Below are 12,773 nucleotides of genomic sequence, written 5' to 3' on the forward strand. Positions count from 1 at the left end.
ATGGAAACGAACCCTGGTTTTGTGACTGGAAGTATGCAAGACTGAAAGTGCCCGAGGGGGGCCTGCAGGTACCATGCAGAGGTCTTTCAGAAGAGACATTTGTTATTCAAAGTTGCTGCCCATGGGGAAAAAGAAAAAAAAAAAAAGCTGATCTTTACTCCAAAGATGCAATAGTTGTTATTTTTTCCTATTTTTACCAAGAAAATTAAGCATAGGACAGTGCAGGAGCCTTATTCAGCCTCACACATTTTTGATCCCATCCCAATGCAGTCAGTCATCCCAGACATACACCTTTGAGCTGTGCAGCACAGTGTACTGCCAAAAGGTGTTGAGGACGAGGTTTGGCACATATCACTTTCCATACAAATAATGCAACCTTTGGTCAGGACCAGTAACAATTAATTCTTCAGAAGAGTTACATAAGCATAAAATGGGAACAAATAGCACTGCTGTTGTATTATCCTGGAGACACACAACATCAGCACGCTTCAGTAATGGACCCATCAGACTGGCAGTTTGACCCTTGGTCTGTACGCTGCATTCCCTTTTGATACTATATGACCTGAGGTGAGTGTCCTAAGCTGTCTGTGCCTCTTTTTGCTAAACTGTAAAGTGAAACTAATGATACTTATTTATCCCTGTAACTTTATTTACAATGACATCTACTGAACAGAGGGTAAGCATTATTACTAGTCCATACTCTTTTACTGTGTTAAGAGTACGTGAGCTTGCCAACCACGGACCAACTTGATCAGTAAATTTTTAGAACATTTTTATAGAACCAAATAAGAATGAAGGAATAAATGTTGTAGGCAGAAGGAATAAAAATTGTATTTTAAAAATATTAAATCATTGTGTTACAATTTCTCTTATGTTCTAAGAACTGCATCATGAAGGATCTTACATGACATTTAAATCTTTCTCAACAAGTTGTGTTTTTCTTACCGCTTTCTCAGTAGGTCAATATCTTCCAGACCTTAAAATCCATTTAGCAAACATTTTCTCTAATGAAACAACCTCTCAGACTCATCTGAGCATCTTTACTGTCATTTGCTAGGCCTACCACAATTGCAAATAGCAGCAGCCATTGCTCCTATGTGTTGAAAAAAGCACGGGATGGAATGGTCTCTTTATCACTGTGTTGAGTTGAACAAAGAAAGATTATCTGGTGATTAGGGGTTTGGAATATTAATTAAACATCAAGGCTTTCAAATTAGAATCCCAGATGTTTGATCATTATGGTAATTCCCTGTTAACAGCATTCCCTGAAAGGCCTGAGAAAGATTCCTCTAACTCTCCAGTGGTGAAAGGTTAAGGACCCTTAGGCTATTGAGCACTGAGCTCCTCTGCATCAATTATACAAGACATAGCCTTTTTAGCGAAAGGGAGCCATCTCATTTCATGAGCCCTCTGTTAAGAAAGCTCTCGCACAGCTCCCTGGGTAGATGAACGCTTTCCTTACCAACACAGGCCTTTCCAAAACAAAGGACACTGTTCCTTGCAAAAGCTGCTTGCTCTGAATCAAGCCTCAGCAGCAACTGCCTTTTCAGAGAGGGGTAGAACCAGCAGCTGGGCCTGCTGTATCTCCAGGAAAGCTGCCCTGTCAACAGCACTGCCAGTGTGTCTTGGTCTCCTGCTCTGGCCTGTCTAGGCATAGGACTCAGACCATCTTCCTCAGCCCTTGCTCACCTCTGGCTGGACTGCCTCCCAACCAGTACTACCGGTGTAGCCTTAACCTGAAAAGGTGAGAAGATGGAATAAGTTCAAGCCATGCTCAGCAAATTATATGGATTGTCACTAGTTTCCTTTCTATATTACTTATGCATCTGTATTACTACATTTTATAGCGACAACTTCTGAGCCGTGAACAAATCTGGGAACAATGTCTAGTGTTTGCAGAGCCCACTGACAAGAATGCAGATGGTTCTTTTAACAGCATGAGTACTGTTTGTCATAGCTCAAGAAGTGTGTTTGGAAATCTGTACTAACAGCCAGCCTGCATACTACTATGGCATATGGCCCTCTTAAATGTGACCTTCTCAGTGCACTCAGCTCTGTGGTTTGTCATAAATTATCTAGATAGGAATAATGATAGCAATAACAAAACTCCTTTCACCTGGCAATGACTTACCCCCGGTATTTCTTCCCTCCGTATGTGCTCCTACTAACATATGAATAAAACACTGCTTCATATGTATGTCCAGAGCAACCCAAATATTTTTAATCAAGCAACAGAGTCACAGAATCACAGAATCACATGTTGGAAGGGACCTCAGGGATCATCTAGTCCAACCGTTCCAGGAAGAGCGCAGTCTAGACAAGATGGCCCAGCACCCTGTTCAGCCAAATCTTGAAAGTGTCCAATGTGGCCGAGCCAACCACTTCCCTGGGGAGATTATTCCAATGGGTGACTGTCCTCACTGTGAAAAATTTTCCCTCTCATGTCCAATCAGAATCTCCCCAAGAGCAACTTGTGTCCATTCCCCCTTGTCCTCTCCATGTGACTCCTTGTAAAACGGGAGTCTCCATCTTCTTTGTAGCTACCCCTTTAGTGCTGGTACATGGTGATGAGATTCCCTGTAAGCCTCCTTTTCTCAATGCTGAACAAACCCAGTTCTCCCAGCCTATCCTCGTATGGCAGGCTTCCCAGTCCTTTGATCATCTTGGTAACAGGAGATCCAGACAGGATGGAAGAAATTACCTGAAGCTCAAGGTCTCAGTTTATTCACTTACAAGCTTAGTCAAAGTTGAGTGCAGTCTGAAAGGAATTTCACCTTGCACCATGATGGTCTGCTATTACTACCGATTATCGCATATTCACAGCTTTGTCCTTTTGATCAGTTAGTGTTAGTCAGACAATACCAAAAGAGGCAATCAATCATGTGAAGCTGCTCATGAAGAAGAGACAATGTTAGTTAAAACTCCTCCTCAGCTGCCCCTTCTACCTAACTCTCAAGTCATTGTCACAATAGATTATGGAAGCTTGTTCTTACTTAGTATTCTCCTAATGTGAATGTTCATTCACAATTTAGCACTAAATGAAATTTTAGCACTGCTCAGCAGTGTTTTTCTTTCTTGTCTGACACCTCTTTGAGAAAGAAGATGCTGCTTTGGATGATGGGATGAAAGGCAAGGCTGACACTGGGTTCCAGGGTACCATTCCTTGGAGCTAGTATTAGGTCATGTACAGCAAGACCAGTCCCAGCAGTGAAACACTCCACTGAAATATTCCAGCTGCTTACTCGGAAACAACACAGACGTGGTCGAAATATTCCCAAATGCCATTAACTTAACCTGGATCATGGTTATAAATTGTGTTCAACAATTATCACTAATCATTTCACTCAGACAAGTGTAACCCCAGACAATTTTCAGGTATGGCTTATGAGCTAAGATGCTTGACGCAGGTTTGGCTTTATTAACTATCAACCAGCAAATGAAGAGTCACTTTTTGCCTTGTTTTGGTTTAAAACATGTTGCAATTGCTCAAATCTTTAGATCCACTGAATCATTTAAAAATTGCCTACAGCATAGTCCCAAGAAGCCTGCAATACTGAATTTTGTTCCATACAGTGGGGAACAAATAGCATTTCTAATAGTAAAGTACAACTTTTATGTTCCTTAAGAAATCTGGCAGCACATACTACTTTGAATAGTTGATTTTGGCATTTAAAGCAGATGTCAGTATCAGTTATGATTAAATGTGCAAGCATGCATTTCTAAACCAGACCTCTAAAGATAAGCTGATCAACACAGAGCCTTATTGTACAGGCTATAAGACTTCCTCTCATCACCTAACTGCCTACATCTCTCTATACCTCCTGGGAGAGCAAAACAGGACCATCTAAACAAACATTAAGACATAAAAAATATGAATACAAGACAACTATGTGTTTTTATAGGTTGAAGGAAATAAAAAAAAATGAAAGTAGGGGAGATCTTAGGGAGTAACCTATGAAAACATTCCACCTTAGTATATCATACCTTCTACTGCTAATTCTTTCCATCTTTCCTTGTTTGCTTGAATGATCTTCATCAAGTTGTCCTTAAAGCTTGTTAGGTCTACAGTTGCTAGAGAATTTTCTGTGTGAGTCCCTCCATCAGTTGTACTTTTAAAACTGGGTCGTCTTTGTGCTTCAGCGTTGCTTACTGCTCCCAAACTATTTTGGCTGCAGAAGGTAAAAAAACCCCTAAGTTAAGAACACAGTCAGGTAATTTTAATAATACGCAAAAAGTTAATTTGCATCAAATTCCTTAGGACTTATATGCAATCACTAACTCAAAATAATAGATTACACCAAAGAGTACCTAAGATACAAGACATTTCTTCAACCCATGAAGCTGTAACGTGGGACCAATTCTTACCGATCTTTTTCCAGGGAATTCTTAAAAAAATACAACAGCTGAAAATACATTACTTTTAAGTTGGTTCTCGAAAGAATGTTTATGTAGCCATTTTGAAGCAGCTTCTTAGCTGTGTTTTTTTAAACAGTGAATGGTATCTTTGGGGCTCAAAGGAAAAACACCTGATTGTAATTTGTTGCCCCATTTTAAAAAAGCAAGACACAGAAGTATATGACAGGTAAGTAAGTTCAGCTTCAGCTGAAAATTCCCTTCAAGGTACATGCGTTCAAGTGTAGTCAAAGCAGGATTTAGTACAGTGGCTTTAAAATCCACTTAAGGGCTACTGCAGCTACCTTACATGTAAGGTAAAGTAGAGGTCAAACTGAACACTGTTTTTTCTTAGGATTAAAAATCAGACCTATTTCTGGCCTTGTACAGGTAACCATGTCATATTAGGTTTTGTTTACGCAATTATGCCACATCATTTATCTCATTGGTAGCAAAGACAGATGTTAATATGCATACAAATGGATTTCAATTAATCAGAAGATACAGTTGCAGTGAACATATCAGCGAGAACTGCACAAGAACAGTTAGCTTTAATTTCCATGTGCTCCAGAGGTGTTGAATGGGACAGAATGGAAAGAACAGGCTATAATTCTAACGTTGTCCAGGTACCACAGTGAATGTCACACCATATACATGGCATCCACCCAGTAGTGTTTGTGCAACTCTGCTGGCTCAGACATTTCTGTATCCTGCTATAGGCTCTCCACTCTCTTCATAAGTGTAGCTCCTGATTCCATACGAAGAAAAATCCCTGTATTTATCTTCCACCTGACATGAGGAAGCTTTGCTGGATCATAAGCCTTTGTTCGTCTACCTCTCAGTCATGTACACCAACCAAAAATGAAACCTGGAGCTACTAATCATTTGCAGCTGCTAATCACCCATCTGTGAAGTGAGTAGGTAAACAAGTTTGTTATCAATAATGCCTTAGTTTAGCACTGTTCCCCAAAACTCTAAGAACACTGCCATAAAGACCTACTTCTAGTAACTTCTACTTACTTCTAGTAACCAAAATACGTGCAAACTCATGATCAGAAAAGAGCTAAGTTCATAATTTTGCTATTAAAAATCTAACTAATGCACAGCAAATGAAAAATTACCCAGCAGAGTTATCATATTAGTAGCCTCAATGAAAGCCCCAATTACAGTTTTAAAATGAAAAAAAATAATGTCGTAACAGAGGCAATATTTGTAAAAGCAGCATCTGATTATTGAACGATGCTTTCAGCGTGGAGTCACTCAGATAACACTGTCTATCATAGCTAGTTTGTTTTATAGACAACTACCATGATGCAAAAATCAAGAGCTTGATGTACAAACCCCCCCTGCATCTCACTTACACTGTATTTAGATCTCTCAAGAAGAATGTAAGGGGAATCAATTTTGTCTCATGTGTATATATCAAATAATACTAAAATGGAAATGTGAAGAAGGAAAGTGACCTATGGCATAATAAAAAACCAGAAAAAAACCTGAAACCACATTCACCACCTCCACTTCCAATTGTCTCTCACAAAGCAAAGAATGACTTTTGGTACTATCAGTTAAAATTATATTGAAAATGGCTCAAGAGAACTAGGAATTTCAATAATCTATTGCAAAGATTATAGTCAAAGGAAAAAGATTATTAGATATGCTGTAGAAAATCAACTTTATATTTTGTATGTGTGTATTCTTCTCATTATTGTGTTTTTGCCTTTTTATATGCAAGATTGTCCGCAGTCAATGGAGTAATGGCATACTGCAAATACAACATAGCACCACATGATGGCAATATTGTACAGCTATTTGTGTTACTTTTCCAACTGTTAAAATAATTGCGATAATTCTGAGAATGACGTTATTATGTTAGTTTATGTTAGTTCAATAAATAAGCAGTATATGCATACCTGGGTGTCCCAAATGCAGGACTTTCAGATTTTGACGCTTCCTCTATAAGAGGCATAACAATTTTCTCCATTGAGTCCGTAAGAAGAGAAAATGTGGGTTCCACTATGAAATCAATGAAACCTAAAGAAGAAAAAGAAAGAAAATCAGATTTTACATTTTCACAGCTCTCAAATATAAAAACAAATACTTGATATTAGGCTGATTTTCTGGCTGTAGTCCTGATTCAAAATACTAGATACCACTAGTATAATGTTGAGGAAAAAAGCACAACTAAGAACAAAACCACCTGAAGCTGTACAGATTTAACTAGATATTAATAATTATAGCTTTTCGTTCCTTTTTTTTTTTTTGTTAAATTTTATGCACTGCAGAACACACCTACCATTTGAAATGAATATTAATTATTGAATAGAAGGGAAGCTATAGTTGAGCCAAGGGGCTAGAAGTCATACTGTCGCTTTTACTATTCAGATCTTCTTGCCAAGGAGTCAATATTTCAAACTGCTGTTTATTATTCTGTGGAGGTAAAGTGTTATTTCACAGTGTGTAGGAGTGTTCTGTCAAATCAGTGAAGAGAGCAAGCAATATCCTTAGGAGACAGCATTCATCCCACAGTTCTGAGATGTCAGTTCTGAACAATGTCTTTTACATTTTAAAGTGCTCATCAAGGTATGGAATGACACAGTGAAAGAATGAAGCATTATTCTCTGCTGAGCACTTAACAGAAAAAAATACTAAAACATGAGCTAGCAATGGATTTCCAGATGTCTTCATCCTCTAACCATGCAACACAGGACAAAGGCAAGCAACAGTGCTTCAGCATAGGAGTCAGCTTCCCTCCCGCAGTAGGTATGACACTCAAGCACGTTGCCTTTCAAGTCCCAGTAAAATGGAATAAAGGACATTTTGATTGACAAGATCAGACAGGATGACATGCTTCAGTTCAAGGATAAGACAATGTCACTTATAGAATCTCTCCCTAGTACTGTGTTCACTCACACAAAAGCTATAGCTGTCAGTAGGACATACCACTTTACTTAGTATGCTTCTAGGATACCTCCTTGTAACTAGCCCCAGTGATCTTCACCAATTTTTATTTCCTTATTATTGCTGATGGAAATGGGGATAGAGAGAGCCAAGACCTGGATTTCTGAAAATGGGAAGCTTAAGTTTGGCCACTGTCGACCAAAATGCAATTAGGATTGATGGGAACAGAATGCCATGGCCCTTGTCAACCCAAGGAGGCTTGACTCTGTGTAGTTTGACCCTGCCACACTGACAGTCCTAACTGCAGTCCAGAGATCTGATGCATGAATTAGCTTTGAGATGCATCTACAAAATGGTAGCAGGCTTTCAGATTGTATTAGGGACAGACCTGTGAGTTCTTGTGCAAGAGTCAATCTGTTTGAGGACATGATCTACCAAACTCTAAAGCATGCACAGTAAAAGTTGGGCTCGTGCCCAGCACTTTGGTTAATCCCTCTCCTACCTCTCCTTGGCATCACATGTGCTGAAATAACTTCATGTTCTTTTCAGATCAGCACATTTCTGCTGTAAGAGCATATGAGTTTGGTGAACAGACAGATGCAAAGAAATACCTTCTATATGCTGGCATTTGGAACATTTAAAATTCAAAATGGGTATAAGAAATGTCCACATGATTTTACATGCTCCTACACATAGAAGAAAAAAACACAACTTGTCATTACCTATTTGGGACTGAGCTACCAAAGTAGATTTGCGGTCACAGAGTGGGGAAAACTGAAGACCTAAAGCAGCCTCTTTGTCACCCTGCAAACAACAATGTTTAATATTATAAGCACATATTTGATAGAGGGACAGAAAGACAAAGAAATCTGAACATTTTTAGTATTTATTCAACAGATTACTTTGTTCACTTACACTCCTAACCAAAATCAAGCCACAGGCAAAACAAACCTCATTATTTATCTTTAAATTTTCAGGAAAAGTAAGTCAAAATTCTAACTTACATTCGACAATTTTATAAAGGAACTTATTGAAAGCAAGTTCTCCACAAGAGCAAGGCATCTACCAATGAGATTTAACATATATGAAGTCCTTCAACATTTACAGTTTAGTCCTGCTGATCCCAGATGTAATGGGATTGGAGATACTTAGACTTGTTTGTAATAGTATGCCAAACGCTAAGTATTTCCTTCTATTACATTGGTTTATCCAACATGTAAAATTTCTTCAGTGGATTTACACAGGCAAAGGGCATGATCTGAGTTGAATTTGTTCTCACTAGCAGGCATGCATCTCTGCTGCTGAAGCCATAAAAAAGCACAAGCTTAATTTCACTACTCAGATGACTTGTACAAAGCTAGTTCTGAAAATATATCAACACCTAAGACATTAGAAGGGTTTTTCTTTGTCGTAACAGTCTTAACAGACAGGGGTATCTCCATTTTCAGCATGGTAGACCAACGGACTTTCAAAAGCTCAAAAAGAAAGTCTAGTGGTGAAAAAAACAAACAAACCCTGAAGAGACATCTTTCAAAGTAGGCTATAATTTGTGTTGCTGAACAAACCTGGCCCCCAGAAAGCACCGACATTATAGATATAGGAAAACTTAAGTCTTTGAAGTAAGATGGCTCTACATATTACATTAGTCATGGAAAGTGCTGTTTCATGATCATTGAGTGGGGAGCAGCACATGAACATTTTCCAAAAAATCTCACCAAAAGCTGATGGATGAAGGGGGCAGTATCAACCTTCCTTAATCTTTTTATTGAACTGGTTTAGAACTATAATACCAATAAAACCACTTCAGCCACAGGAACAGATGTAGCTCGCAGATTGCATTTCATGCGGACATGGAGAGTTTTATTAATCTGGCCTTTAAGTTTGACGCCCAAGTGTTCATAATTTGACCTCAGAGTATAGAAAAACACATGAACACTTACTACTCGTGCTAGTGGTACCTCCATGTAAGTGCAGGAGCCAGACTGTGATATCATATAAACTGGGGTCGTTCTAGAAATTTCAGACATTGTTGAACACAGGATTTCTAAAGCAATATTAATTTTGTAATCTTCCCTTAATTAGGTATTAAAAAAGAGAAAATTCCACACTAGCAAAGAATCAGTTTGATTTTTTTAATGTTTTCAAGTAGCTCTTTAACCTAATTATAAATTACTTTGCAATTAGTATAATACATAATTAATACTTAAATGTCATGTAAGTCTAAGTCTATTGTAAATTTTAATAATGGACACAGAACTGATATGTAAATTGATCATTAGAATTTAATTATATTTAAAATTAAAAAATAAAAAAACTCACTGCACAAATTCTCTTTTTGTGCTTTTGGATCTATTTAGACTGAGAGCATAATGCTACAGGACCTGTGATACTTCTTTGAGTGACCTGAACTACTTATTTATTTATAAGGTTTTGAGATGGGTGGTGTATTTCTATTTCAAACAAGTAGCTCAGATTTTCCTGGGCATTATAACACACTTTCTGTAGTTGCTTTTAAACTTAAAGTGTTGTTTGGCTTTTTCCCTGAAGTTAACACTGGTGCATATTTTAATCATTAGCTGCAATTAACCAAGTTTTTTGTCTAGGTTCGTTTTTCCTGGTGCTCACTACTTTGAAAGCTCTCTGTTAAAGCATTAGTTTTGCATCAGCAGCTACAGGCTTTGGTGCTTTTTTCCTGTAAGGCAGTAGAAGTACTTGAATTACTATTTTTAAAGGAAAGACGAGGCGGAATTAGTGGATTCTGTATAGATTTGGACTATTTCATCTTGGCTAACACAGATTTGGAAATCACAGAGATTTCTACCACACACACTCAGATCAACAGACCGGAGGATGCACAACCAAGCCAGTGCATCTAGGAAGCAGGAGATCTGCTGTGTCTGCACTGCTGAGTGCATTTATATATGTACAGTTCATCACGTGTTAAATGTGTTAGAACTACTCCACACACACTGTTCTCAGTAGTACGTATAAGGAGGGATTCAGCTGCTGGCATATTCCTCTACAGCCTGAAAGACTTCCACGATTTATACTGCTGAGTTGCAGAAATACATATATGGTGATTTCATTCTATTGTTAAATGCCTTCTCAAGTCTTTTAGCAGCTTATTTAGGATCCAGTTACTTCTTTTAATGAAAGGATAAAGGAATAACTAAAACATTAGCTGATCCTATGCACTCAATGACCAGTGTGGTACTGTTTATTGCTAATGCTACAGTCTCTTGACTGGACACATTGCCTCACTGCCCCATGGGCTCTGTCTAGTCTGTGTCTAAAATGTTTTTACAGTTGGTCATTTCTGACCTTTTCAAGTAGCATATATATGGGGTAATACGTTCCTCCTTTTTCCTCTCAAGTTTAAAATCCTCATCATTTCCATTTACAGAAGTAGACACAAACTCACGACTCTACTCAGTATTTCCACAAAACTTAGTCCATTCATTATTTCAATTAAGGCACCAGCTCTCCAGTCTGTCTTCCTAGTGCAAAGCCTAGAGCCAAGGATGTCCTGATGCTTCCTACTGACTATTCCTATAGAGAACCTCTAGGAACCAAGCAAGAACCTTCTAGGGCAGATGGGCCTAACAACCTCATGGTTTATCATACTGACTTTTTTATTCTCTGACCCCTTTTTCCAGCGTGACCTATCTAATTTGAAAATGTCAGCATATAGCAAAATAATTACAATCAAGATGAGCAAGACACACACTCTTCTGTTACATGTAGTAATCATTTTTTAAAGTTCTGTGTAACTATAGAAACTGTGCAATACCTACACTGAATTTTGCTTACTGTTATGTTAAAAATGTGCATGGTCACAAATATTCATTACAGGAAGAGTATTCCCCCTTTGGATAAATGTGGTTTTTTCACACGCTGCGAGTAAAAAAATGGCAGCAGTGACACCAGCACCAAATGGGCTTTCTTTTTGAATTCAGTATCTCACAGAAATAAAGAGACTTTCACAAAGGTGTGTCTTCGTTTTTATTTTAGGACATACGGCCACAACGTTAACAGGATGATACCATCTAGCTTTGGATCAGGTTGTTATGAAAGCAAAACCTTCAGATCTATGCAGCGTATGTAAGGCAAGCACTGTCAAGGAAAAGAAAGAGGAAGGCTTTCTGAAATGTGAAATGGAGACAACTTTTTGCCTCCTTTGCTGAACGTGAATTCTTCCTATTTTCAAGTCCCTCTTCCTACCCTGCTGGTGCTTCTTTTTAACTCAAGGCATATATAAATCTCTGTCTACAGAATGAAAACAGCTTGACAAGTTATATTATTATTGAAAGAACAAAAAACGCTACAACACTTAGAATCCTGGTATCAGCTGAAATAGATACAGAGCTATAACAATTTCATCTTATTCACACACATAAAAGTTGAATTAATGTCAGTGGTATGTATGAAGAGTAAGGAATATATTGCTTGTCAATCACAACCAACAGCATCCTTGCTGGTAGACTTATGAAAAAAATTTAATTGTGTAACCATTGCTTCCTGAACTAGATTTATCAAAAGATTTTAAAATGGCACCTGTCGAAAAAATTCTTCCATCAGGGCCATGGTCCACCGGTAGTGCAGTTCCCAGGATTTTGCTGGATGGCTTATGTCTGCTGCATGTAGAATCAAAGACATGGCTTTGGCTTTGTCTACCCTGTCAATTCAAGGACACGTTCCAATTACCTCAAAACAAAAGCAACTCTTTAAATTCTTTTCTTGTACATAAGCTCATTGAAAGACTATAGATAATGAACAGAATGGAAAATAACCTACCCCTCTGTTTGCTGTAGAGTATGTCGCATGGTTTTAATTTGTTGAAAATGACCCGACATATCTGTAGACAAGACCATCTCAATGACCAAGCTACGCAACTCCCTAAGAATAATTGAAAGCAAAATGACTGATTACAATTCATTTATTCTATGTATGGTACATTTGTTTAAGCAGTACTTGTTAATTTATAACTCTCTAAACAACATCATGGGTTTTATTATGTTTTAAAAAGCATTTAAATAAATTATTAACAACTTGAATGTTGTACCCTAAACAGATTCTGTGAAAGCAATGTACTTCAGAAAATGCACTCTGCAATCATTATCTCAGAGTCACACTGTTTTGTAATCCCTCTTTTCTAATGTATAAACTAAAATTACATGCAGTTCTGTCACCCATTATAAGTCTTTCCTTATTTTTCCAACAGTAGAGTATTCAAAAAAACAGTCAGTCTCTGGGCTTACCATCACACAAGAGGATATGTTTGTGTATTTTATTACTGCCCTCTTATTAGTGCAGAGCAGGTATTACACTAAACCTAGGAAGAAGGCTGTGGAAACCCTCAGAAAAGCAACAGGTATTACATGTGAAACACTATCAATGTTATACCAATATATGAGCATTATGACAAAGTACCCTTCATCTCAAAAATACCTTAATGCCTATTTCATGAATCAGAACAAGTTCAG

General features: G+C 37.9%; 1 protein-coding gene across 5 annotated transcripts in view; it reads right to left on the reverse strand.

Moving 5' to 3' along the window:
• The window catches only part of PDE1A (phosphodiesterase 1A), a 165,335-nt gene that overhangs the window by 17,879 nt on the left and 134,683 nt on the right, over positions 1–12,773 (reverse strand). For all 5 annotated transcript variants that reach the window (XM_075093667.1, XM_075093670.1, XM_075093666.1 and 2 more), the window contains 5 exons: positions 12,085–12,186; positions 11,845–11,965; positions 8,013–8,094; positions 6,303–6,423; positions 3,985–4,169 (listed from right to left, as the gene is read on the reverse strand). In XM_075093667.1, the coding sequence (XP_074949768.1) occupies positions 3,985–4,169; positions 6,303–6,423; positions 8,013–8,094; positions 11,845–11,965; positions 12,085–12,186 (611 nt within the window). The remainder of the gene's footprint in view (positions 1–3,984; positions 4,170–6,302; positions 6,424–8,012; positions 8,095–11,844; positions 11,966–12,084; positions 12,187–12,773) is intronic.

Source organism: Phalacrocorax aristotelis, chromosome 5, assembly GCF_949628215.1.
Source record: "Phalacrocorax aristotelis chromosome 5, bGulAri2.1, whole genome shotgun sequence".
Classification (NCBI taxonomy): Eukaryota; Metazoa; Chordata; class Aves; order Suliformes; family Phalacrocoracidae; genus Phalacrocorax; species Phalacrocorax aristotelis.